Below are 25591 nucleotides of genomic sequence, written 5' to 3'. Positions count from 1 at the left end.
GTATTTTTTTGTAGAGATGGGGTGTTACTATGTTGCCCAGGCTTGTCTCAAACTCCTGGCCTCAAACTACCCTCCCTCCTCAGCCTTCCAAACTGCTGGGGTCACAGGCATGAGCCACCAACCCTAGCCAAATTTCACCCTTTTAAAATGTATAATTCAGTGGTTTTTAGTATATTCACAGAGTCATGCAACCACCACTGCTATCGAATTCCAGAACATTTCTCATTTCCTCCAAAAAGAAATCCTGTACCTTTTATCAGCCTCTTCCCATTCTTCCCTACCCAAGCCCCTGGAAACCACTGACTTTTTTTCCTCTGGATTTGTCCATTCTGAACATTTCCTATAAATGGAAACATACAATAGGTGACCTTTCACGAATGTCTTCTCTCAATTAGCATACTGTTTTCAAGATTCACCCACGTTGCAACCTATGTCAATACTCCACCTCTTTTTATGGCCAAATACTATTCCATTGTGTGTACATACCACATTTTGTTCAGCCACTCATCCACTGACGGACATTTGAGTTGTTTCTACTTTTTGACTCTTTTTAAATAATGCTACTATCAATATTTGTGTACAAGTTTTTGTATGGATGTATGTTGTCATTTTTCTTGGGTATATACCGAGGAAAGGAATTGCTGGGTCGTGTGATAACACCAAGTTTAACTTTTTGAGGAAACTGATGAACTATTTCCTAAGTGGCTGCACCGTTTTACAATCCCACCAGCAATGTACAAGCATTCCAATTTCACCAAGTTTAACTGTTCTAGTAAAGTGATAATCACATTGTAGTTTGAAATGCAATGGTATCTCATTGTGGTTTTGATTTGTGTTTCCCTAATGACTAATGATGTTGAGCATCTTTTCATGTGCTTATTGGCAATTTGTATGTCTTCTCTGGAGAAATGCCTATTCAAATTCTCTGCTCATGTTTTCATTGTATTTGTCTTTTTATTGTTGAGTTATAAGAGTTCCTTACGTATTCAAGTCTCTTATCAGAATTTTTTTTTGCTTTATTCTTAAAAGGAAACCTATGTCACCATCTAAAATGGGGAAAAAAAAAGTGACACCTGTCATACATCAAAGGCAACTGTAAAAAATACAACTCATTAATTCAATCAGCAAATAATAATCATCTTCTATGATTCAGGTACCATTCTTGGCACTGAAAATACAGCAATGAACAAGACAGGTAACATTCCTTCTTATGTGGAGTTTGTAATTTTATGGTGGAAAGCAAAAAACAAACAAACAAAAAAAAACTGTCATGCTAAGCAAAAAGCAGGAAGAGAGGGATGCAGTGGTGTCTGGGGTGACTTTGCTGTTGAGTACTCAGGGAAGGCCTCTCGGAGGAGGTGACCCTCCCAGCAGATAGTTAAAGGAAGAGACGGTTCTGGGTGTGCAAAGATCAAGGGAGAGAAGTTCTGGGCAGAAGGAACTCAGTGGAACCGAGCTCAGTAGGTTCAAGGGCAAAGGCAGGGCAATGTGGCGAGAGCAGAGTGAGCAAGGGAGAGAGGGATATGGATGGAGTGAGAGAAACCAACAGAAGAAAACCCCAGTCACACAGCACTTACAAACCAGAGTAAAGGACTTGGATTTGTTGTAAGCACAAGGGGATGCCCTTTGAGAGTTTTAAGCAGTTGAGTGATGTAATCTGATTGATGCTTTTAAAGATCCTCTAGCTGCCATGTGGTAGGTTTGGAGGGAGGCAGGTTGAGAGCGGCATGACCAGCCCAGAGGCTGCTGCAGCCTGCAGGTGAGGGGTGATACTGGCTCAGACCAGGGCACGAGGACATGAAGGGAAGTGGCTATTCCAGAATATGTTTTGCAGGTAAAGTTGACAGGCTTGGCTAATGGATTGGATGGGGAAGGCAAAGAAGAGAGAGGAGTCAAGGATAACTCCTAGATGTGTGACCATCTACTGAAGCAAGGCAGGCAAGAGGAGAGGCAGAGGAATGGGTAGCACAAGGCTCCGTTTAGGACTTGTAGATTAGAAATACCTATTGGACATCCAAATAGAAATATCAAGAAGGCAGCTGGAATTGGTCTGGGTGGAGAGTTGCATTTGAGGATCAGTGGTGGTGGTTAACGCTCTGGGACTAGATGGAGCTCCAGACAAGAAGAGGAGTGAGGCAGAGTCTGATAGTACACTTGCGTTGAAAGGACCAGCCACAGCAGAAAAAGCAAAATGGGAGACCTGCAGGGAGCAGGCGGTGCAGCAGGGTGGCAAACGAGAAAATGCAGCACTGGGGAGCCCAGAGGAGAAGGTGTTTGAGAAGGAAACAGTTGGAGAAATCAAAGCTTAGAACAAATCGGCGTTGTTGAGTTCTAACTAGACACTGGTGGCTGAGTCTGACCTGACCTTCCTACAGCAAAGGATGTGAAAGACAAACCAGCACCAAACTGGGGTGCCCTCCTTGGGATCAAAAGAAAACTGTGCAAAGTCTCCCAGGAGACCCAGATCATGTGTCACCTAAGGTTATCCCCCAACCTGCAGGGGGTTCTCCTGACACACTTTAAAAACCACTTTTATAGGGAAGAGGAGTCATTGAAGGTTACAGACGAGGGGAGTGACATGGTCAAATTAAAGGGGACAGAGAATGGGCTGGAGGAGGAGAGGCTGGGCAGGAAAAGCAGGATGGAGGCTGAAGCCATGGCCCCAGTGAGAGATGTGAGGTCTGGGCTACAGCAGAGGAAGCTGAACCTAAATGTCTTCAGGAGGTCACCTGAACCCCACTCAACCCCCCAAGCCCCAGAGCCTAACACCTGCATTGCCACCTTGCTTTCTGCTCATCCCAAGTCCCACCTCTTGCCCCAGCTCTCTCTGACCCTCCATCCTCGCACTCCTCCATTTTTCAGATGAGAAAACTAAAGCACAGAGAGAGGTCTAGCAAGTTGCCCAACATCACACAGTGAGTAAATGGTGGAGCTGGGATTCAAACCCAGGAGCTCTTACTCAATCCATATTACAGTGATGGAGAGAATGGAATCCAACCACCTATCCAGCAAGGAACCCCTTTGTTAGTGAGCTATTCCTTGCATACCTCCAGTGTCAGGCATTTCACCCCCTCCAGGATCAGGCCGCTTTGTTGGTCAGGTGGATTTGTACATCCCTCTTTTTCTGTACCACAGTCTGTCTTCCTGTAACTTCTCTCCACTGGCAATGCAGCAGAGGCCTGGGGAGTGGCAAGGTGGCATAGAGGTTAAAATGAGGACTCTAAAGCCAAGCCGACCTGGATTCATAGCTGTGTGTCCTCCAGCAAGTCGTCTTATCTCTCTGGACACCCATTTCCTCATGTGTGAGCCTGACTGACGATGGAACTGGCTTCTGTGTTGTTAGGATTATGTGGCAGATGCTTAGCCCATTCCCAGGCCCACAGCAAGCTCTGGATAAGTGGGAGTGTGATCCACTTAGGATGACAAGTGACAAGGATCCCATTTAGGATGACAATGTCTGCTCTGTACACTCTGTCACCTTCTCGCCCAGGACCCCTTGCTCCTCTCCCTCAAATTCATTGGTCCAGGTCCTCAGCTCCCGGCCCTGCTCTACTTCATCCCGTCCTAGGCTTTCCCTCTGCCCCTCCAACTCCCTCCTGTGGCTCAGGTAATCCCAGCTGCACCTGCTCCCCCTCCTAATCAGGATGCCAGGGGCCCCCCACCGCCCCTACCCCCGGCAGAGCCCCAAGGGGCTCCTCGTTAATTCCTCTTCCTCAATCAGCTGTGCTCTAGTGCCCTCTCTACTGATTGTCCCTTTGTTCCCTGCCAGGCTGGTGCCTCTGGAAGATGCCCAGACCCACCCACCACCCCCTGGGTGCAGGCCAGCCAGCCTGCCCTGCCCACCTGGCTCCATCCATTAGGCTGTGTCTGGGCCTCCAGCCTTCTGAGCGGGCTGAGATGTGAACGAGGCATGTACAAACAAAACCAACAGGAGCCTGTGGGTGTGCACACACAGGTGCAGTCAAGAAACAGACATACTTGTGTTAATTCCAGCAACACACACACACACTAAAGAGAAACAGCAACCACCATGCACAGGAGACAAGGTGCTCTACACACATTCTTTTAAAGGACATCCACACTAACCAGGAAAACACACACACTTGTGCAGACAAAACCCCACAAATCCAAACCACCAAGGGACACACATACATACACATTCCAGCAGGGGCTCTATCCACTCCAGCCTGGATTTCGGCTCCCTGCCCCTCCTCCTGCATCCCTGCTTCTTAACTCCTTGGATGGGCTGGTTAATGCCCAAGGCCCTCGGTCTGAGCAAGCACAGATAACGAGGCAAATCTCATTTCCAAAGCAGTCTATGTCTGGCTTCCACCCCCGCCCCACCTAATGTAAGCCCGGGGCTGCACTCAGACATGCACCCACCCAGCCTGCAACATCAATAGGTGCTGAGGGTCTGGCTCGCTGGACCTCATCATCCCCCAAAGCCACTGTGCTCCTTCCTCAGAAGGGGAGAGGGTTAAGGTCCCAGGGCAAGACCAGGGCAGGATAGGGAGGGCCTGTCCTGCCCAGCGGCCCCAGCAGACCCTTGACTACTCAAGGGACCTCATCGTTTCCCTGTGGCCAGGGCTGGCCTTGCTCAGGAAGCCGAATGATCACATCCCAGCCGGCTGGCTGCCTCCACTTCCAGCTCAGTGCTCAGGGTGGTGGGGAGGTCCCCTGAGAGCTGGCTGAGGTGGGAGGGGAGGCAGGAAAGCTCTGGCACTCTGGGCTTGGCAAGTCCACTGTGGACCCTTCAGCTCTGAGGCCAGCCCCTGATGCCCCAGCCTGAGACACAGCCATCCTGCAGGATCTTTGCAGGGGAGACCCCAGACACTGCTGGGCAAAGAGGAGGGAGAGGGGGCACCAAGCTGCCCCAACCCTCACCCTGCTCCAAGATAGGTACTCCGTTGGAATATGAAGTCCCACTGCAGAGGTTGTTAAAATATTGAACTACTTCCAAACCTCCTGGTAAACAGGTGTGGCCCCAAGCTGTCTGAGTGACCCCAACACTGGTGCCTTCCCTTGGGTCTCCCTTCATTGCCAAAACTTACGCATGAACATCTGGCACAGCAGGGGGCCTCCATGGCAGGTAATTAAACATGGGAAGCATCACCCAGGCCCTTGGCCCTGACTCTGACTCTGTCTTCACTCCCACCTCATCCCGAATGCAACCCTTCCCAACCCCTGCTTGCTCTCTGACCCTGGGAGTTTGGAAGCATGAGTGACACAGGAGCCAACACAAGCTGGAGGGTCCTTCCTTCAGCCCCTTCGATAAGGATCCTATTGGGCAAGGGGCTCCACAGAGAGTAGGGGGCATAAACAGAATGCTGCCCCACCCCATCAAAGGGAGGAAAGCCAGTGAAGTCCCCTCTCTGGGTCCCAGCCAGGGGGAGTGGCAACGGCCCTCCCACCTGAGCCCCAGCTCCTGGCTCGCACCCCTTGCTGTCGCCCCACTGCCCGTCCCTCGATCATCTGTACGGATTTATTTCACAATAATTTCATTTCCTCTCTGGCTCCAGAAAGATGGATCGGCCAGCAAGGTGATCGGGGAATCGGTGTTGGGCTCATAAATTTGCTGCCCCTCTATGAAGCTCCCATGAAGTCCCCTGCACTTGAGTTGGGGGAACGGAAGGGGGATGAGTGTGACAGGCCCATCTCTCCCTGCCACCTTCACTGGGGCGGGGAATGGGGGTGGCAGGAGAGCAGCTTGAAAGTCCGAAAAAGAGAGAGTTTCCCTGCCCCAGAAATAGGTTGTCTTTCCACCTTTGTTACAAATAAGGCTATTTGTCACTTGGCTGGCAGGATAACCCGCCTTACCCTGCCCCTCCTCAGTCCCAGCCACAGGAGAGGCAGTCACCAGCTGAGTGGCACTGGGGAACAGGAGCAAGAAGCAGGGGTGGGTGCCCCTTCTCTTCCCTCTCACTGGTCAGCAGGAGGCAATGTGCTGGGCAGAATGGAAGTCCTGTCCCTCCCAAAAGAAGGGAGAAACACACCCACACACAAGCACGTGCACATCACGCATATCTAACCAGCATGCACACACACCAACACCTGCTAGAGAAGAGATCACAAGTGCAATCGCAGAAGCAAGGCAGAGTAGGAGAAAGGAGCATGGGATTTGGAATTGAGAGCCAGCAATTGAATACTGATTCTGTGTGTGGCCTTGGGACGCTTACTCAACCTCTCTGAGTTGCACCTTGCTCAGCTGCAAGGATGACCATACACCCTCAAAGGACTATTGTCAGGGCCGAAGGAGATCATATGTGAAAAGTACCTGGCACATAAATGGCATCAAGAATCACAATTACTATACCCACCCACACCAACCACTCCCTGACTACACATGCACACACACATGCACACACACACCTCTCCATTCTATGCGTCTCTCCATCGTGTGATTTGTCCTTCTTTCCATGTCTGCGCAATTCCTAATTGACTTCTTGCCTTTGACCTTCAGGAGCTGCCCAGAATGATGCATCCCAGAGTCTCCTTGGGCTGCATTCAGGTCTTCTACCCTGGGTCCACCCCTGGACATTAGAACCTTCCTCCATCCTATTCCACACAGTCCCTCCTGCCCCAACTTGTGTGCTCCCAGTTGTCCAGAAACCAGTCCCAGAGATAAGGCTAGATAAAACCTCGAAGTCCTTTGGGACAGGTTGGCTCAGTAGAAGGATGGATGCCACTTTTGAAATAGAAGCAGTGACTCAAACAGGGAAATAAAGTCCAGACCAGGGGTCCTCAGTTCTGGCTGAATCTCAGAATCACCAGGGAAGCTCTAAAGAAATATACTAATGATTGGCCAGGCGCAGCGGCTCACACCTGCAATCCCAGCACTTTGGGAGGCCAAGGCAGATGGATCAATTTGAGGTCAAGAGTTCAAGACCAGCCCGGCCAACATAGTGAAAACCCGTCTCTACTTGAAATACAAAAATAAGCCGGGCATGATGGCGGGCACCTGTCATCCCAGCTACTCAGGAGGCTGAGGCAGGAGAATCGTTTGAACCCAGGAGGTGGAGGTTGCCATGAACCAAGATCATGCCATTGTACTCTAACCTGGGTGACAGAGCAAGACTGTCTCAAAAAACAAACAAACAAACAAGCAAGAAAAAAAAAACCCTGATGCCTGGACTATGACCATCACACGCCACCTCCATGGAAATTTTATCTAATTGGTCTGGGATATGGCCTGGGTCATTCTAGAGGTTTGCATTCTAAGCTCTGCAGCCAGGCGGAACCCAGCCCCAGTCCGGCTCGCTCGAGCTGCCTGATCATGGGTGAAGGAGCCGCTTCCCCTCTGAGCCTCCGTTTTTCCCATCCAAGATACCGAGCGAGCCAACCCACTAAAGGCTTCAGGAAGATTTGGAACACTGGTCTTTAGCACAGGGCCTGGCACTTGGGAGGGCTTGGGAGGAGAAGGGCTTCCTCCCAGGAGCCAGTGGGGCTCCCTCAGCTCCGGGTGGCCCTGGGGTTGCTGCCAGTTCCTTCCCTCCGCACTGCTGTGCCCTCCTGCCTCTCTCCATATTAAACATTAGCCCCCTGCCTTCCTCAAGCCCCAGGCTCAGCATTTCATTCCCCCTGCCCCCACCCCGTATTAACACTCCCCTGGGGTCCTTCAATTAGATTCACACAAGGGTCCCTTCCTCCTCCTGACCCCCAACTTCCCAGATGAGGTGGGAGGGCAGGGAGAGGTGCCTCTGTCCCTGATTTTAGCCCATCACTCGGTCCTAATTAGTATTCCAAGGAGAACCCTCTCCACAGGTCCCAGGATTTGTTTGCCAGCGGCCAGTTCCCTGTCTCCCCAGTTCAGAGTGAGTAATTCTGTCCCTCCCAGGCCCATTTAAGGGAGTGAATAATTAGTTACATTCAATTAGGCCTCTCGCTGCTACTGTGGCTCCTGCCTGTCTCACTTGGGGGGACAGGCACGCTAATGAGATGGCACGTGTCTGACGCGGGAGCCGGTGTTAAACACCACGGACCCCCGACCCCTCCGCAGGGAGCAGAGAGTCAGAGGGAATGGGAAGGGCTGGGGAGAGTGGGGTGCGGAGGGGAGAAGACAAGAGAAACTAAGGGTGGGGACTCAAGGATGAAGTCAGAGAAGAGGGGAGAGTGAAAGGCGGAGAGAGAAAATGGGAGGTAGGAAACAAGAGATGGAGAGAGAGGAAAAGCAGAGGAGGCACCAGGGAGAGACTCATGAGGAAAAGGAAAGAGAAACCCTGCCTAAAAGTCCAGGAGGGACTTCACAGGAGTCTCTTCATGAACCAGCATCCAACCCTACAATGGAATCCCATGCACCAATTAAAAAGCATGCTGTTGCTGGGCGCAGTAGCTCAGGCCTGTAACCCCAGCACTTTGGGAGGCCAAGGCAGGTGGATCACTTGAACCCAAGAGTTCAAGACCAGCCTGGGCAACCTGGCAAGACCCCATCTCTACAAAGAAACACAAAAATTTAGCCTGGATGTCAGAGTAAGACCAAAAAAATAAAAGCCATGCTGTCCATTTCTATATAATTGGCATGGAGAGACGTCTGCCATGCACTGCTAAGCAAAGAAGGCTGCTTACAAAATAGTGCATATTAATAATAGCCCAAGATTTAAAAAAAAAATTTTTTTCAGAGAAAACAAGTCTAGAAGGACGCATACCTTGTGGTTAGCAGGGGGTGGGAGGCTTACAAGTGGTCTTACTTCCCCGTTCCTGTTTATTGCTTGGATGGGGGGGTGTGGTGCATGAACATGACTTTTATAATTAGGCAGAACAATAACACTTGTTCAAAAGAGAACAAGGTGAGTCGGAATAGCTGGAGATGGGAAAGGAGGTAGTTAGAAAGCATGGGAGAAAGCAGGGGAGAAGAAAGATGCTGCAGAGGGTGGGAGGGAGCCCTGGAGTGAGCGGGAGGCAGGGAACTAGCTGGGAGCCAAGTCCCAGTGGGATGTGCCAATCGGCAGGGAGCCTCAGGGACAGCGAGGGAGGGCGAGCATAGGAAGAGACAGGCGCCCTCACCCCCTGCCCACTGGCTGTAGCTGGCTGGGTCCAAGCTGCTCACTGACCTTGCTGGGCTTCTCCTGGAGCGCCCACGGTAACAATACTGCTCCTCCCAGGAGAAGCCCCCTCAGGAGCTTCCTCCGTCTCCCCGACTCCAGGATCAAAGCATGGATTTCTTTTTTTTTCTTCCTTTTTTTTACAAATTAAAACTGCATCTCCCCACCCCTACAGGTGGGTTTGTAATTCGCTGTGCCAGAATCAGTCGGAGGGAGAGAAGTCCTTCGGGGCAGGGTCTTTAATAACTTCTGCTGCCCAAGGAATTGACTGCAGGGCCTGAAGGCTTAAGTGGGGGAGCCGGTGTGCATTCCTGCCTGTGGCCGGGGCTGCAGGGGTGGGAGTGTGGGGGGCTGTTCATAGAATGAGGAGGACATCTACATACAACTAGGCTCCTCCGGAGGGAAGTCCCTCAGTCCCAGAGCACCAATGCCTTAGGCCCTGGTTACCTGGGGTGCACGGGGTGGATCCTAAGCCCTCTTCAACCTCCTGGCTGGGTGCAGAGAGAGACAAGCCACCTAGGACCTGTTGCCTGAGCCAGCTCTGGACTTTCTCAGTGCCTCTGTTTCCCCACTTATAAAAACAAAAGGGTAGGACGCAGTGAAGTTTCCAGTCTCTTTTAATCCCAGCCGTCTGTGACATACTTTCCCGTGCTCTCACCAAGCTTTTGTGGGTTTTTTTGGTTTTTGTTTTTTTTTAAAACAGAGTTTCACTCTTGTCGCCCAGGCTGGAGTGCAGTGGTGCAATCTCGGCTGACTGCAACCTCTGCCTCCAGGGTTTAAGCAATTCTCCTGCCTCAGCTTCCCAAGTAGCAGGGATTACAGGCATGCACCACCATGACCAGCAAATTTTGTTGTATTTTTAGCAGAGATGGGGTTTCACCATATTGGCCAGGCTGGTCTTGAACTCCTGACCGCAGGTGATCTGCCTGCCACAGCCTCCCAAAGTGCTGGGATTACAAGCATGAGCCACAATGCCCGGCCACTTTTATGGAGCTTTTGATCAATTTTTGGAATTTAAAAATAGAGAGAGTTCACATAAAAATCCAGATGCCAGGCCGGGCGTGGTGGCTCATGCCTGTAATCCCAGCACTTTGGGAGGCTGAGACAGGCGGATCACGAGATCAGAGATCAAGACCATCCTGGCTAACACAGTGAAACCCCATCTCTACTAAAAATACAAAAAATTAGCCAGGCATGGTGGCGGGCACCTGTAGTCCCAGCTACTCGGGAAGCTGAGGCAGGAGAATGGCATGAACCCGGAAGGCAGAGCTTGCAGTGAGTCAAGATCACGCCACTGCACTCCAGCCTGGGCGACAACACAGTGAGACTCTGTAAAAAAAAAAAAAAAATCCAGTTTCCAGACAAGCTGTAACCCTCATTCCTGCTGGGCAACCATTGGAAGAAGCCAGTGGAGGCTGCCCCCCAAAGATGGGCAGAGCCTCTCCATTTTGCTGTAGCGTCTGCCACCTGATTTTCCTCCCAGCCTTTTCTCCAGCCCCTGAGGGCATGAGTTTACATCACCCCCCAACATGTGCCTACTTTCCTACTCACTGAATGAGCAAAAACCACAGGCTTTTGAGTCAACCTAGTTAGGTCCAAATTCCAGCTCTAACACTCGAGACATTAGCAAGTCATTTGACTTCTGCATCTCATCTGTAAAATGGGTATTGTAAGAGACCATGTCTTATGCACGGCTGTCATACAGATTAAGGCAATGCATGCAAAGTCCTTAGCGCTGTGCCTAGCACACAGTGAGCACTCAATCAGTATCTTAGCAATGTCACTGTGCGCAACCCTAGCTCTGGATGGAGCACACAGTAGGACTGCAGCCGATGTTTGTTAAGGAAGGAAATATGCATGACAAGGATGAGACCTGGGAATGGATGAAGTTGCGGAGTAGAAGCTTCAAGAGGCTCAGGCTGATGGGGCCAAGGGAAGAAAGGCCTCCTCTCCCAAGTGTGGGCGGGTGTGGAGCGAGCCAGCAAACGCAACTTTACTCAGGGCGTCCAAGCCGCCGCCAGGGTCTTCGGGCGTTACCTTGGCGCCACCTTCTGGCTGATGCGCGCCTCACAGCTACCCCCTCTGTCCACGCACCAGGGACACCCTGAAGAGGTTGGTACTCTCCACTATTTTCAGAACTGGCAGGGTCCTTAGAACTCCTAGGGACCCATCATGCATCCGGGGACAAAAGCCCAGAACTGAGTAACTTTCCTGAGGCCACATAGAAAGCTCCTGGCCAGTCTCTATTTAGAACCAGAACGTGCGAACGCTGCCAAAAATAACCACCTCTTCCCTTCATTAGGGACGCTAAGAAAAACAAAATTGCACGTTGTTGTGCATGGGCTGTGCTGATTCTCAGGGGGAGCTTCTCCCAGAAGCAGATCCTGAGACTAGGGATGAATGCAGGTCGTTTATTTGGGAGCTGAACCCGGGAAGCACCAGTGGTGGAGAGGGGATGTGAGACAGGGAAAGGATGAGTATCAATGCAGAGTGCCCACTGGAGGCTCCATGGCTCTGTCCCTCCAGGGAGCCTCGGAGACACTGTAGAACACAGCTCACACTTGTCCCTCCCAAGGGCAAGGAAGCTTGAGCATTTATCCTCCCACTTTCAACCCTGGCTGGCTGAGAGTACTTCGGGGAATTAACTCCCCCATGTACATCTTACCTGGCCTGCCTCTGCACCAAACATGTTTTCAAGACCTGGAAAAGCCCTAAGGCAAGTGCTCCCCAGTGCTTGCAGTCAGAAACTGGCTGCTTACACAGTATAGGAATATGAATGCTGGCTGGGTGCGGTGGCTCATGCCTATAATGTCAGCACTTTGGGAGGCCGAGGCAGGAGGATCACTTAAGGTGAGGAGTTCAAGACCAGACAGGACAACATGGTGAAACCCCTGTCTCTACGAAAAATGCAAAAAATTAGCTAGGCGTGGTGGTGCACACCTATCGTCCCAGCTACTTGAGAGGCTGAGGCAAGAGAGTCGCTTGAACGTGGGAGGTGGAGGTTGCAGTGAGCTAGGGTGGCACTACTGCACTGCAGCATGGGCAACACAGCGAGACAACACAGGAAAGAAAGAAAGAGAGAGAGAGAGAGAGAGAGAGAGAGAGGGAGGGAGGGAGGGAAGGAGAGAGAAAGGAAGAAAGATGAAGGGCAAGTATAAACCCTGGGTCAGCAGCATCAATACAACTGGGGAAACTTGTCAGAATGCAAATTCTTGATCTCCATCCCAGATCCTCAGAATCAGAAACACTGGAGGTGGGGCTCCACAGTCTTTAATAAGAACCACCATGCAGGTGGCTCAGATACACGCTCAGGTTTTGTTGTTGTTGTTGTTGCTATTGTTGTTGTTGTTATTTTAGACAGAGTTTTGCTCTGTTGCCCAGGCTGGAGTGCAGTGGCATGATTTCGGCTCACTGCAACCCCCGCCTCCCGGGTTCAAGCAATTCTCCTGCCTCAGCCTCCCAAGTAGCTGGGATTACAGGCACCCGCCATCATGCCCGGATAATTTTTGTATTTTTAATAGAGACGGGGTTTTGCCCTGTTGGTCAGGCTGGTCTCGAACTCCTGACCTTAGGTGATCTGCCCACCTAGGCCTCCCAGAGTGATGGGATTACAGACGTGAGCCACCGCGCCTGACCCACACTCAAATTTGAGAATCTCTGACCTAGGAGAGAACACAGGGGGCATCAATAGCGTCTGCCGCAGATATTGTCACCATTTGTCAGGTAAGAAGTGAAGCAGTGAAAGTGACTCATCCAAGGTCACACAGATGACAGGTGGCAGGCGTGGGTCTTTGGTCTCTTTCCACCATACCACCATAGAAGTGAACAGCACTCACACTTAGGCTCTAGGTAAGAGACAAGAATTAGGTCCCAAAGTTCCCCTTCCCCACCACCACCACTTTGCTCCACTTTCTAAACCAAAGGCCTCCACCTGGTGCATCCAAATGGTTCTTATAGCTCTTCTGGGAAGCCTGCCAAGCCAGGTGCCCCTCTCTTGGCTCCCAGCTGCCCTCACAGCCTCCATCAGGATAAGCCCTCTCCATATCTCCCCTTGCCCCACATCGCCCCACACCCTCCAGCCAGCAGGATGTGTTGGGGAAATCCAAAGCAGGTTCTTTCCTGGGAAAGGTTGAGACCCCTGGGTTAAACCTCACCTCAAACCTTTGTGCCACGGCACTTTGCATTGCTCTTCCTTCTCCTCCTTGTCCTCCAACCTTCCTCCCCTCCCCTCCCCTCTGCTCCCACTCCATCTGCCGCTCCTCCTGGCTAGGCTCCCCCTCAGTTGGCTCAGCAGGAAAAGAGAACAGGATGGTTTATTTTTATCCTGAGATACTGCTGGGGGGAAGGGGATACCATCTGACCGAGAAGCAGTAGCTCCTGCAGCCACAGGGAGGTCAGAAGGTGGTGAGAGACTCAGGATCTCCCTGGGAATGAGCTACAGATGTCGGTTCCAGACAGCAGGCAGACCTGGGAGGAGCTCAGGACCCAGAGTGAGGAGCTCTGAGCATGGCACCACCAGACACTGCTGTGTGACTATAGGCAAGTCACTTTGCCTCTCTGGACCTCATTTCCACCTCTGTAAAAGAGGGAGGGATGCAGGCCTGCCCTGCTTGGGAAGGCTATTTTTGTGAACATGAATCAAATGGGAAGAGCACTTTGCAATCTCGATACCACATGTGAGCACCCATGGAAACCACCCTGGAGGGGCAGTGGCCTGGGGACATTCTTATTTATCTATAGAAAATGCCCTCATTCCGTGAGCCTCACAGCAGGTTAAACAGCTCATGTCACCCAGCATGTTCGCCCTCGTTTTTCTTTTTACATGTTTGATGATTTTTTAATTACATAAGCATTATGTGAATTCACTCTCCTTTTGGGAAAAAGATGAAGCATTATGGGAAAGCCAAATCTCCCTTTAACCAACCCTCCCCCAGACCCTTCTTCCCCACCCCAGACATCACAACTCTTCGAGCTGTGGGTTTTCTGTGTGTCCTTCCGGAACCCTTGTTATATCAATATATGATGCATATTGTATTTATACATATATCCATAGGCAATATACATACATAAAAGCATGTGCTTTTTTAAAAAGGTACCATACCCATCATTCAGCAGCATGCTTTTTTTTTCCTTACTCGACAGTGTTTTTGAGATTCTGTTGTATAAATATATTCTAATTTTATTTAGCCAGTCTCCTGCTGATGGACACTTAAGCAGCTTCCAGTTGTTCACTATCACAAACAATGCTGCAATGGGCATCTGTGTATATGGCTTCCTGGGCGCAGGGAAGCCACCAGGATGCCTCTCTGGGTACCAAACTGCTGGATCGGAAGGTCTGGTGGATATTACTAAACCACACCCCCCACAACCACCACCAAACTTCTGCCTCTGTCTTTAATACAAGTTGGGAGACTGGATGGGCTCCAGGGTGAAGTGAGAGGTTCAAGGTGAACTGTTTCTGCATCTGGTGCCAGGTCTCCTGTCTCAAACTGCAGGGGTGCAGGCGGGAGGGGGTAGCTGTGCCCAGTTAGTGCCAGCCCCTCACCCTCACGCCACAGCAGCAGCAGCATCAGGCTCCCTGGTCAAGTGCCTGTTTGCCCAAGTGGCCACACTCCTGGGTGTGTGCAGCCTCACTGTCTCTCCTGCACTGAGATGCGACTCTCTTTGCCATCCTCCTGGGTGACCGGTTGGCATCCATGTAAAGTCTCCTGCACTGGAGCGGCAGGGTTGGAGCCAGGAAGATCGTCCGGAAAATTGATCTCCTGGGGTTCCTGCTTGGGGTGGGGGGCCTGGGGAGGCAAGGTGTGAGGTCACCTCCAGCAACAAGGGCAGCTGTGCCTCTGAGGAGCCCCTCCCCAGGAAGCGGATCCCTTCCCCGAGCCCTCTCGCCTTTCCCAGATGGCGAGTCAGTGCTGACTCCTTGGGTGCCTCCTGCCCCCTGCTGGCCACACCAAGGGCGACGAAGAGCTTCCAGAGTGGGAGCCACTGGGCTTAAGGGGCTGCCACATTTGCTCCCACCCATTTGACCCAGCCCCAAGGCCCAAAGATGCAGCTCCCTAAGCATTGAATGCCAGGAAAGGAGTGAAGAACAGCCAGTGTTAGGCTCTGCCAGTGGTTCCAGGGGCAGTTCTGTGGGGGATTGAGCTCCGGATGGAAGGAGCATGGTGGGTGGGGGTCACAGTCCCCAATTCTGCTGCCACCCCACTGGCTGCAGGGACAGACTGAATCAGTTTTACTGCCCCATAGGCAATCGTGAGGCCATCTTTCCAGTTTGTCAAAACTCTGTCCCAGTTCTCAGGGGCGACCTACCTTATCGTTTGGCTTCTTGGCCACCTTTTCTAGAGGAAAAAAAAAAAGGATGGGGAGTTGGAGAGGCCAGATTAGGAAAGAGGTGGTCCCCCCTCACTCCCCCATCACCTCCCCACCTGAGGACTCACTGATAAAGACCAGCACCAAGAGGAGGATGACAAACAGGATCCCCAAACAGATGGGGATCACCACCAGGGCTCTCTGCCGATCCTGGGGACCTGGAGAAATCGGGACTTCAGCATGTACCCCTCACCTGCAGGGTCTCCCTACCCTAAACCTGCTGTGACTTATCAGACTCCAGAATCCTCCAATGTCAGAGCTCAACTACATCACAGGGTTCAAACCGCAGCCTTTGGGGAAATGTGGCTGGCAGATGTCTTTAAAGGAACCAGAACATTTTTTAATGTTTGGAAATACTTGCCGACATTTTTAAACTGGGAGATAACATATTAAAACCTAGACATCTAATTTCTCTTACAAACTGGGAAGATCGGGTTCCACTGGGCAGCCTCCCCACCTGGGAACCATCAGCTTGAAGCGAGTGGTGGCGGCTGTCACCACCCGCTCACCATGCTCCCCGCCACTTCCCGCTCTCTGCCCAATGCTGAGGTCTAGCATGATTCATGTCTGCATGGTGCTTTTGGTATAGAAGAGTGGGGGGGAAAGGTAAAGTATTTCTTGTGCCAAATTTTTTTTTCTAAGTGGGAAAATAAAAGAAAGACCAAAAGGCGGGGCGGAGACTACGGTGAGGCAAGGGATGAAATTGTTTCAGGATAAAACTGAAAGGGGGTGTCCAAAACACTCAGTCGTCAAGATAAACACTCTTTTAATGCCATATTTTGAAAATCATCAGGCAGACACCAAGTCAGCAAACTATGGCCTGCAGGCTGGCTGCCTATTCGTTTTATTGGAACCAGGGCCAGGATTAGGGTGAGGTGAGTAAGGCAGCATCGTGCAAACACTGAGTCGGATCCTGTTCTTTATTTAAAATGTTGCTCTCTTGCTCATCGTAGATTTATTTGCATTAATTTTTATTTTAAAAAATATTGCATCTAAATGAATTCACCTTGATTACTACACTTTTATGGCACCTTCTTAAATATTGTGCCCAAGGGCAAGTGCCTTGCTCACCTCACTCTAGTCCCAGCCCTACAAACAGGAAAGTACAGTTTGAGAAAAAGCAAAGAGAATGTATTTTTCTTACTCCTGACCTTTTTCACTGATTTACATTATCTGATCTTTGCTGTAGGCCAACCTTCTCACTCTAAAATCAAAACCTACTAAGGAAGTACTGTTATCATCCCATTTTACAGATGAAGAAACTGAGGCTAAGAGAGGGGAAGTGATTTGCCCAGGCTCCCAAGATAAGTGGCAGAGCTGTGATACCACACCCCCAAACTGCCTCCCCTCCCCACTTTTCCCATCCAGTGTTCCTGTGTGCCTCATCTCCCCCTTCAGTTCCCACTTTCCTAGGCTTTTTCCAGGGCCCATTGTCCAGGACTCACCACAGACAACATCAGTCTTGTTTGTGCCTGCCTGTTGCACAACCAGGTCTTTGGTCTCACAGCTATGCGCAGACACGTGCACAAAGGCACACACACAGAGAAAGAAAGAGATATTAAGTTTCCCCAAGCATAAGATTTCTAACTCTAGAGTGAGTCAGTCAACAATCAACAAATCCAGGTTCACTGAGTACACAATACGTGCAACATCCTATGCTGGTTATTATAGGAATGACACAGACTCTGTTCTTACAGAACTTAAAAGTGCAGAGAAAAGATTATTGCACATCTTGAAGGAGTAATAAATAGGGGAGTCTATAATGAGTGCCATGCTTTGTGATCTAGGCAGGCTAAAGTGAGATGGGAATGGTTCCGAGGAAACAGAATCCACCAAGGCTGGAATGGAGAGATGATGAGTTCAGCTTAAGACAGGGTTACTCAACCTCAGCACCAGTGACGTTTGGGCTGGGTCATTCTTTACTGGGTTGGGGGCGGGGGGCGGGGGCTGTCCTGTGCATTGCAGATGTTAAGCAGCATCCCTGGCCTCTATCTGCCAGATCCCTGTAGCATCCCCCTCTCCATTTGTGACAAATGAAATGTGTCCAGACATTGGCAAACATTCCACAGGGAGCAAAACTGCCCCCGTTGAGAACCTCTGGTTTAAGAGTCTTCCAGAAAGACTTCCCCACAGACATAAGACCTGAGTGGGCCATAAAGGATGTAAAATTTGGATCAGCAGTGCAGTCCCGCTAAGTGGGACCATGTTATGTTGGGAAATCAGGCAGGTGGCATGCAGGATGGTGTTAGGAAACTATGGAACATTGTGTCTTTAGAACCAGATCACTGGCAGGTGTGAAGTTTTCGACTGGATTCAGCTGGTCAGTCTCATCAGCATCCAACCAGGTGACTTCACTAGTGAGAGGATTCAGCTGCCCGGAGAGCTCAGAGGAGGAGAAATTACAGAAGAGTGGCCAGTCAGGAGGCACAGCAAGCGTCTAGATATGAGATGATGAAGACCTGGTCCAGGTGGCCCCAGGAAGAGTAGAGCAGAATGGACACAGGACGTTGCAAAAGAAAAATCATCTAAGGTGGGAGAAAGAGAGAGAAGCTTTGAAGAAAGCATGTACTTTAGCCTTTTTTTAAATTTTTATTTATTTATTTTTTGAGACGGAGTCTCGCTCTTTCGCCCGACTGGCTGGAATGCAGTGGCGCGATCTCGGCCTAACTGCAGCCTCTGCCTCCCAGGTTCAAGTGATTCTCCTGTCTCTGCCTCCTGAGTAGCTGGGACTACAGACGCATGCCACCATGCCCAGCTAATTTTTGTACTTTTAGTAGAGACAGGGTTTCACCATATTAGCCAGGATGGTCTCCATCTCTTGACCTAATGATCCACCCGCCTGGCCTCCCAAAGTGCTGGGATTACAGGTATGAGCCACCATGCCCAGCCTACTTTAGTCTTACATGAGTAGAGCATTCAGGAGTTTACAATACACTTTACATGTTTTTAGCTCAAGCCTTGTGAAATGAAGGCCATTCCCATTTTCCAGATGAGGAGACTGAGGCTCAGTGAGGGTCACACACTTACTGAACTGTAATCAGATTTGTAAGCCAGTGCACTGGTTCCATTAACACTATACCACTGGGGCCTCCAGTTATCAGTCAACATTTATCAGTAAAAATTTAAGCACCTACTATGCATCAGGTACTGTTCTAGGAATAGGGGACGTATCAATGGAAGAAAAGAAAAAGGCCAAGTCTCTACATTTAAGGAATTTTCAATCTATTTGGGAAAGGCAGACAGTTAACAAATAAAATGTATATGGTATACTCCTATTTGTGCAAAAGTAAAAGGAGGGAGATTGTGTGTGTGTGTGTGTGTGTGTGTGTGTGGTTGGTTTGTTTATATGTAGAATCTCTGGAAGGATATGCAAGGAACAATGGCTCCCTCCAGAGAGAACGGGAGGCTAAGGGGCAGGGATGGGAGAAAGACATTGCTTTGGCTCTTTTGTGCCTTCTGTCACATGTGCCTATCTTGCCCATTTTTAAAAATCAAATGCAAAAAGTTAATGGGGCAGGTGTTTGTTTTTTGAGACAGAATGTCACTCTGTTGCCTAGGCTACAGTACAGTGGCGCTATCTCGGCTCACTGCAACCTCCACCTCCCAGGTTCAAGTGATTCTCCTGCCTCAGCCTGCTGAGTAGCTGGGATTATAGGCGCCCACCACCACACCCAGCTAATTTTTTCATATTTTTAGTAGAGATGGGTTTTCACCATGTTGGGTTGGCTGGTCTTGAACTCCTGACCTCAAGTGATCCACCCGCCTTGGCCTCCCAAAGTGCTGGGATTACAGGCGTGAGCCACCGCGCCTGGCTTGCGGCCCATGTTTAAGGTATTCCAGGCAGATGAGTTTGATGGAAGAGAATGAACAGTGTGTTCAGAGGATTGCAAGCAGCATGAAGCTGTGCGATGCAGGAAAGAGATCAGGAATGCAGCAGGAAGGTCGGATGCCATGCTAAGGAGTCTTGGTTCCAGCAGAGAGATAGGAAGCGTCTCAAATAGGAGAGTGTCATGACCTGAAAGGAATCGTCAAACGTTCATGTTGGCAAGAGATGAAGAGAGAACCAGCTGGAGGGGAGAGACCAGAAGCAGGGAGGCCCGGAGGCAGAAAAGGCATCACCCAGACTACAGTGATGAAGCCCAAATTAAGTGACAACAGTGGAGACAGTGAGTATGTTCCCAAAACACGTAGACAGTCAGAAGGCAGGACCAGGTGTGGGTTTGGAGCTGGAGGTAAGAGAGGGAGGCCCTCAGGGTGAGCAGCCAGAGCCCAGAAAGCCCTAGAAAGCCAGGTAAGGTGAAAGCAAGAGGAGGAAAACAGGAGAAGCAGGAGGGGCAGAAGGAAAGCTAAGATAAGTGTCCCAATACCCCCAGAATAGGAGGCTCTCATGATGCGAGAGATCAACAGTGTCTATTGCCTCAAAGAGAGAGCAGGCAAGAAAAACGTGGAAACGTGCCCATCTGATTGGCCATGAGGCCACTCTGCAGATGCTTCACAAGTGCATGAGTACGTGTGGACCTCTGGGAGCAGGGACAGGACAGGTGGCTGGAGAATGCAGGCAGCTCCATGCCACTCTTAGAGCAGGAAACACAAGTGATGAGTGCTTATACCTTGTCCAAGGGCGACACTTTTCAAAAGCAGATGACACATTGGAGAAGAAGCCGACCGGGCAGGGCTCACAGATGGTATCAGAAACCCCTGTAGCTGGGAGTGGGTGGGGAGGGGGACATTAACCATCACAGTGGACCACCTGTCAGGCTCGCAAGGGAGCCAGTGGCCAGGCAGGACGGGAAGAGCTCCTGCCTCGAACACTCTTCTGATGTGGTGCTGCCCCCAACAGCTGCAGTCCCCAGGAGGATTTCTCCTATTGCCCTTCAAAGGCAGATGCCCATGGCAGGAGGCAGAATGAACAAGGTCCCATCTGCAGCTCACTCCAGTGGGGATGCCAACATAGGTTGGAGCCTCCGCTTCCTCTGCCTCTGGAGCTAAGTGCCCACTGCCCAGCCCCTCACCCTGGGCCCTAAGCTCCTCTGTCCCACCTCCAAAACTGATTCCCAGATGAGCCACTTACCGATCTGCTTGACCCCAAAGCCAGGCGAGCATGAGCGGTGCGGGACACAGCTCTCACAGGCCTCACTCGCACAGTGCTGGCCTTCTTCACAGGTGCAGATGGTGTCTGTTTTTGAGGTGCCCTTCTGCTGGACCCGAAGCCCTAGGTCTGAGAAGAGAAGGGCAGGAAGGATGGGAACGCCCCACTGGACCATGGTCTGAGCCTCACTCCCCACATTGCCTGCTCTTTCTTCCTCAGACCCTCTTCCAAGGAGAGATAGCAATCAAATCATTTAATGACCAGTACAAGCCGAACTCCAACCAATCAGAACAAACCCTGGCTACATAAAATTAGAATGGCTGCATTGTCAGGAATATTAGCTGCAATATCAACCTGGCTCCCAAGTGTCCCTTTCCCAACAGCCCACGCACTGGGGTCACAGTATTTGTGCTGGTGGCAGCGTGTCTCTCTGTTCCAGGTGTCTAGGAATTCGCTTTCACCGCAAGGGAGGCATTCCGTTTCAGTGAACTCTGTGCAGTCACTCACTAGTTTCTGTCCTGGAAAACATCAGGAAATGAGGGCGGGCTCTGGCCAACTCCATGAGTCAGACACTAACCGCACAATGATCAGGCCAGGCTTTAGGGTAGGGGATTCAAAGATGAAAGTCTTGGAGCCTTCATAGTCAGGCAAGGAAGATGGAGGAGCTGGGATCCCTAGTTCAGGGTAGACAGAGGTTTACCTGGTAGAGAGGGAACCCAGAACATTCTGACAGTGAAGCAGGACTGGGAAGTGGGTCGTTTCAGATTTGAGTTTACAGTTAACACATGGGGTCTGCGTCTGCCACCAAAGCAAAGGGGGGCCCCATGATGGGGCTAGAGGGTTGGCATCTCACCTGGCTGGCACAAAGAACAGCACTGACTGTTTATTAGGTACTGTTTTTCTCTGCATGCAGTGGGTGGTTCTGGATAGACCTAAAAACAGAATGGTGCAATTTGAAGGGATCTTGAAATCTCCACTGTAGCCTCCTTCAGCAGAAAGGTAAAAGTCATCCAGGACAGAGGCTGCAAACTGAAGTGCAAGTCAAAACAGAAAGTGGAATCTGCATATTTGGCATGTTTGTTTTCAAGTAAATTGCCAACTGAGCTGATTATAATCACACCCAGAGAATCATTCCGATATTTTACAAAGCAATGGTACTGGAAACTCACACATTCTCTGAACTGAACAGAAATCCTTTGGGCTTGATGCCTGAGTCATTCCTCTTCTCAAAGATCCCATTGGATATGGGGACTCCAGCAGCTCCTCTGGAGTCCTGAAGCTAGCTGACTTCAGCTGGCCCCAGTGCTGTTTGGGGCTATGTTTAGCACTTGGCCTCTTCCTCCTATTCTTCTGCTTCCCTTCCTGCTCCTTTCCAAGACCCACCATGTTTTCTTCCTTCAACTCCTCATCATCTGTTCATCCAGCCCTTCCCTCATAAAATGCTAGAATGTAAAGCTGGAAGGGTAAACTCACACTCTTTCATTTTACAGATAGTTGAGACAGATAGTTGAGAGGAGGGTCACTTGCCCAGAGTTTCACAGTGACAGAGTCCAAATGAGAACTCAAGTCTCAATGCTCCCTCTCTCCATCAATTTGTGTTTCTTCTTCACCATTTTGCTACATCCAGGTACCACCCATGCTATTAATTACTTCTTGTTAATTTCAATACTTTTATTTTATTTTATTTTTTCAGACAGGGTCTCGCTCCATCACCCAGGCTGGAGAGCAGTGGCATCATCTCAGCCCACTGCAACCTCTACCTCTCGAATTCAAGCAATTCTCCAGTCTAAGCCTCCTGAGTAGCTGGGATTATAGGTGTGCACCACTATGCCCGGCTAATTTGTGTATTTTTAGTAGCGATGGGGTTTCACCAGGTTGACCAGGCTGATCTCAAACTCCTGACCTCAAGTGATCTGACTGCCTTGGCCTCCCAAAATGCTGGGATTACAGGCATGAGCCACCGTGCCTGGCCAGTACATTTACCTTAAATGTAAACCTTACATCATCGCCAAGAGACAAGAACCAGTATCACTTCTCATAAATAAAAGGTAATCCTAAAAATAAATTATGAGGAAGCAAAACAAGGTTATTAAACCCCAGCTGGTTGCTTTGCTTGCTGAAGGCCCTCCACCCTAGGCCTACTCTTGATTTTTGTTTTAAAAGGAGGATTAGCAAGGCTTTGAGAGGCATTAACTCTATTCTAGCTCCAGAGACTTCCTCTTTGAAAAAATGAGAAGGGGCCGGGCGCAGTGGCTCAAGCCTGTAATCCCAGCACTTTGGGAGGCCGAGACGGGTGGATCACGAGGTCAGGAGTTCGAGACCATCCTGGCTAACACGGTGAAACCCCGTCTCTACTAAAAAATACAAAAAAAGCTAGCCGGGCGAGGTGGCGGGCGCCTGTAGTCCCAGCTACTCGGGAGGCTGAGGCAGGAGAATGGCGTAAACCCGGGAGGCGGAGCTTGCCGTGAGCTGAGATCCGGCCACTGCACTCCAGCCTGGGCGACAGAGCGAGACTCCGTCTCAAAAAAAAAAAAAAAGAAAAAATGAGAAGGATTTTTAAAAGAACTGTAAAGTGAGTGTATGTTTAATTATATGTCCATGTGCTCCTTAAAATCGTCCCACACTTTGGGAACAGCCAGGGAAAAGAACACAAGTTTGAGAGTCAGACAGCTTTAGACTCCAGTCCTGACTTTCACTTTGTAACACTTTGTTATTTTGCTTCTCTTAGCTTCAGTTTCCCTATCTCTAAAATGGGAGTAATGCCTGCCCTGCAGGTTGGACTGTGAAGATAAGAAAGAATACATGTATATGGCCTGGCACAGTGTCGGGAACATAGTAGGTGCTCATTAAACGGCAATTTTAATCATCATTCATTTGTATCTGCTTGCATGATATATGGCCAGCACCCCGGCTACCTGGCTGGCTGTACAGAATCCTACCTAATTGGTGGCTCTCATTCAACCTGGGTATCTCAGCAAATTGCTTACAGAAATGTGTCTTACCAAAATGGGAAATGAAATAGAAAAAGCCACTGCCCCCCACCAGCTCATCACAAGACACCATCCTGTGAACGTGGAGCTCCCACACTCCCAAAGATAGGAAAGTCCTTGATACCATCTTCAAACACGTGAGAAATAAAGCCCTCCTCTAAAAGCCTGTCAATCCCCAGTTCTCACTCCCCGTAGTTCTGGTCCTTCTGCCACAAAAGAGCTCAGGACCAGAGCTTGAAGACTCTCACTATCTGAGAGGCAGGCTCAGGAATCATACAGATGTAGATTCACACCCAGGTTCTTCCATTAGCTAGCTATGAGACCTTTGGCGAGACAATCCCCCTTTCTGAGCCTCAGTTTGCCCATCTGTATAATGAGGGAGTTGTGGGAAATCAGACAAAGAAAACAGGCAGTGTTTGGCTCAGAGCCTGACACACAAGAAGCCCTCAATAGATAGCTTCTGACATTGTCACAGCCCAACCTCTATCTGGAGCCAAAGTTGGGAGTTATGAAGGCAGACTCCACTCCTGAGAAGCCTGGATCACACCCTTCACCCCACCTCCTCTGGCTTTTCCTCCACTCCTACCACAAGGGCCCCCCTTTACCTCTTTTCCAGCTCCGCCCTCCTCCTGCCTCCTTGCTCCCTAAGAGCCATTGCTTCAGGTGAAAGTGAAAGCTGTGGGACCAAAGCAGCCTCCCCACTCCCTCTCTTCCCTTGCTGCCGACCCCCCACACCATGGGTCATTCCTGCCCAGGCTTCATGCCGGAATCTACAGCCCTCGAAAGTAGGGGGAGGCCAGAGGGGCTGGGATGAGGGAGTCAGGTACCTGGGGGATTCCCAGCCTCCAGAATGAGGAACTACGAAAATACATTTTAACAAAAAGTAAGTCAAGTGTAGGCTTCTGAAAATCCCGGAGATATGCTTGGTTGGCTCCGAGCCCTTCTGATGCCTGGAGAAACCCCTGGTTTCTCCAGCCCTCTGACCACCAGCCCTGGTCAAAGCCAACCAGAACCCTGGTCTCCAAACCCTTTACTGGGTCCCATAAACTGTTCATCTCCCTCAGGGGTCCCCTATGTCATCTTAAATTCAGGGGAAAAAGGCACAGCCCTGGGGATTCCTCCTAGGTTGGAACACCCAAGATAGGGTTCAGGGCCGGGGGCGATGTTAAAAGCTCCTTGTCGTCTCAAAAAAGTACCTGGGTCTCTGTACCCATCTTTTTTCCCACAAGATGCCCTGGAAGAAGGCAGCCCCAGCTGGCAAGGAGATGATAACCACTTACAGAGGCTGGCCTCTGTCCACAATAAGAAGGGGACAGGAAACAGGCCAGACCCGCCCCTTCCCTTGGTCCGCCTCACTTCCCGCCCTCTGAACCCCCTACCAGTCTCTGTGTGGCCAGCCTCTGAGACTCCCTAAACCCATCCACGCCGTCTAGGCACGCTTGTGCAGCCGGTGCCTTCCCTGTGCGGCCCCTGTAGGCCACCCGGGACCCCAGCCCGGGAGAAGAGAGAGGCAGCCCACCCCATTCAGCCGGGAGAGGGGGCACCTTGCCCAGCTCCCTCCCACCCACCCTCCTGCCCCCACAAAAATCAGCCAGGAAGGTCTCTGCCCCGAAGTTTTGCTTCCCCTTCCTCCTCATTCCCCACTCCCAAATCCCGTCGGGTGAGGGCAAAAACAACTCACAGCGGTCAGCAAGCAGCCCCAGAGGACGCACTGCAGAGGCAGACGAACCATGGCGAGGCGAGACCAGACAGCAGGACCACTGGGCGCCCGAGCGAGGCCTCTGCAGACTCCCCTGCCCCAGCCTTGGCCCCGCCCAGGAAAGAGGCGGGGTCTTCAAAGACCAATCGCGGTCCACCTAACGGGAGGCGGAGCCCCCAGCAATTCCCCGCGCAGGGATTTCCCCAGAACATTCCCAAAAGTCTAATTCCCCTGGGAGTTTAGGGACGCGTCTTGCGTCCTCCTCCTTAGGGGAGGAGGCATGGTCCCAGAGACAGCCCTTCTTCTTTGCCCCCAGGTCCCTCCCACAAAGGCCAAGCCGAGGCAGGCCAGGAGCTGGCCTGCTTCCAGGGAGCGGAGAGAGATCCCATGGGTGCTGGGGCCCGCC

The 25591-nt window shown here is 50.8% G+C and overlaps 1 protein-coding gene across 4 annotated transcripts; it reads right to left on the bottom strand.

Annotated features, from left to right (window-relative positions):
• Positions 1 to 14067: 14067 nt before the first annotated feature.
• On the bottom strand, positions 14068 to 25320 carry CD40 (CD40 molecule). 4 transcript variants are annotated; one of them, XM_033186610.1, is made up of 9 exons: positions 25168 to 25320; positions 21350 to 21428; positions 20889 to 21014; positions 20479 to 20625; positions 20018 to 20111; positions 16853 to 16914; positions 15464 to 15565; positions 15348 to 15376; positions 14068 to 14827 (listed from the first exon to the last, which is right to left on the bottom strand). In XM_033186610.1, exons 1-9 carry the CDS (start codon positions 25216 to 25218, stop codon positions 14669 to 14671), a joined length of 849 nt encoding a protein of 282 aa, XP_033042501.1. In that variant the 5' UTR covers positions 25219 to 25320; the 3' UTR covers positions 14068 to 14668. The 4 variants fall into 4 exon arrangements, with proteins under 4 accessions (XP_033042501.1, XP_033042503.1, XP_033042502.1 ...); XM_033186611.1 differs by having other exon boundaries at positions 14159 to 14827; positions 15476 to 15565; XM_033186612.1 differs by lacking the exon at positions 20889 to 21014.
• Positions 25321 to 25591: the final 271 nt, after the last annotated feature.

Source organism: Trachypithecus francoisi, unplaced genomic scaffold, assembly GCF_009764315.1.
Source record: "Trachypithecus francoisi isolate TF-2019V2 unplaced genomic scaffold, Tfra_2.0 Lachesis_group21, whole genome shotgun sequence".
Classification (NCBI taxonomy): Eukaryota; Metazoa; Chordata; class Mammalia; order Primates; family Cercopithecidae; genus Trachypithecus; species Trachypithecus francoisi.
The sequence above is the reverse complement of the archived record's forward strand: the minus strand, read 5'-3'. Positions and strand labels throughout refer to the sequence as shown.

Bases quoted from the DNA above. Each gene is read 5' to 3' on its own strand.
- CD40 (XM_033186610.1), bottom strand. From the start codon at position 25,218: ATGGTTCGTCTGCCTCTGCAGTGCGTCCTCTGGGGCTGCTTGCTGACC. The intron at 20,112-20,478 runs GTAAGTGGCTCA...ACCCACTCCCAG, and splicing joins CTTTGGGGTCAAGCAGATCG to CTACAGGGGTTTCTGATACC. The intron at 16,915-20,017 runs GTATAAGCACTC...GTCTGCGCATAG, and splicing joins AAGTGTCGCCCTTGGACAAG to CTGTGAGACCAAAGACCTGG.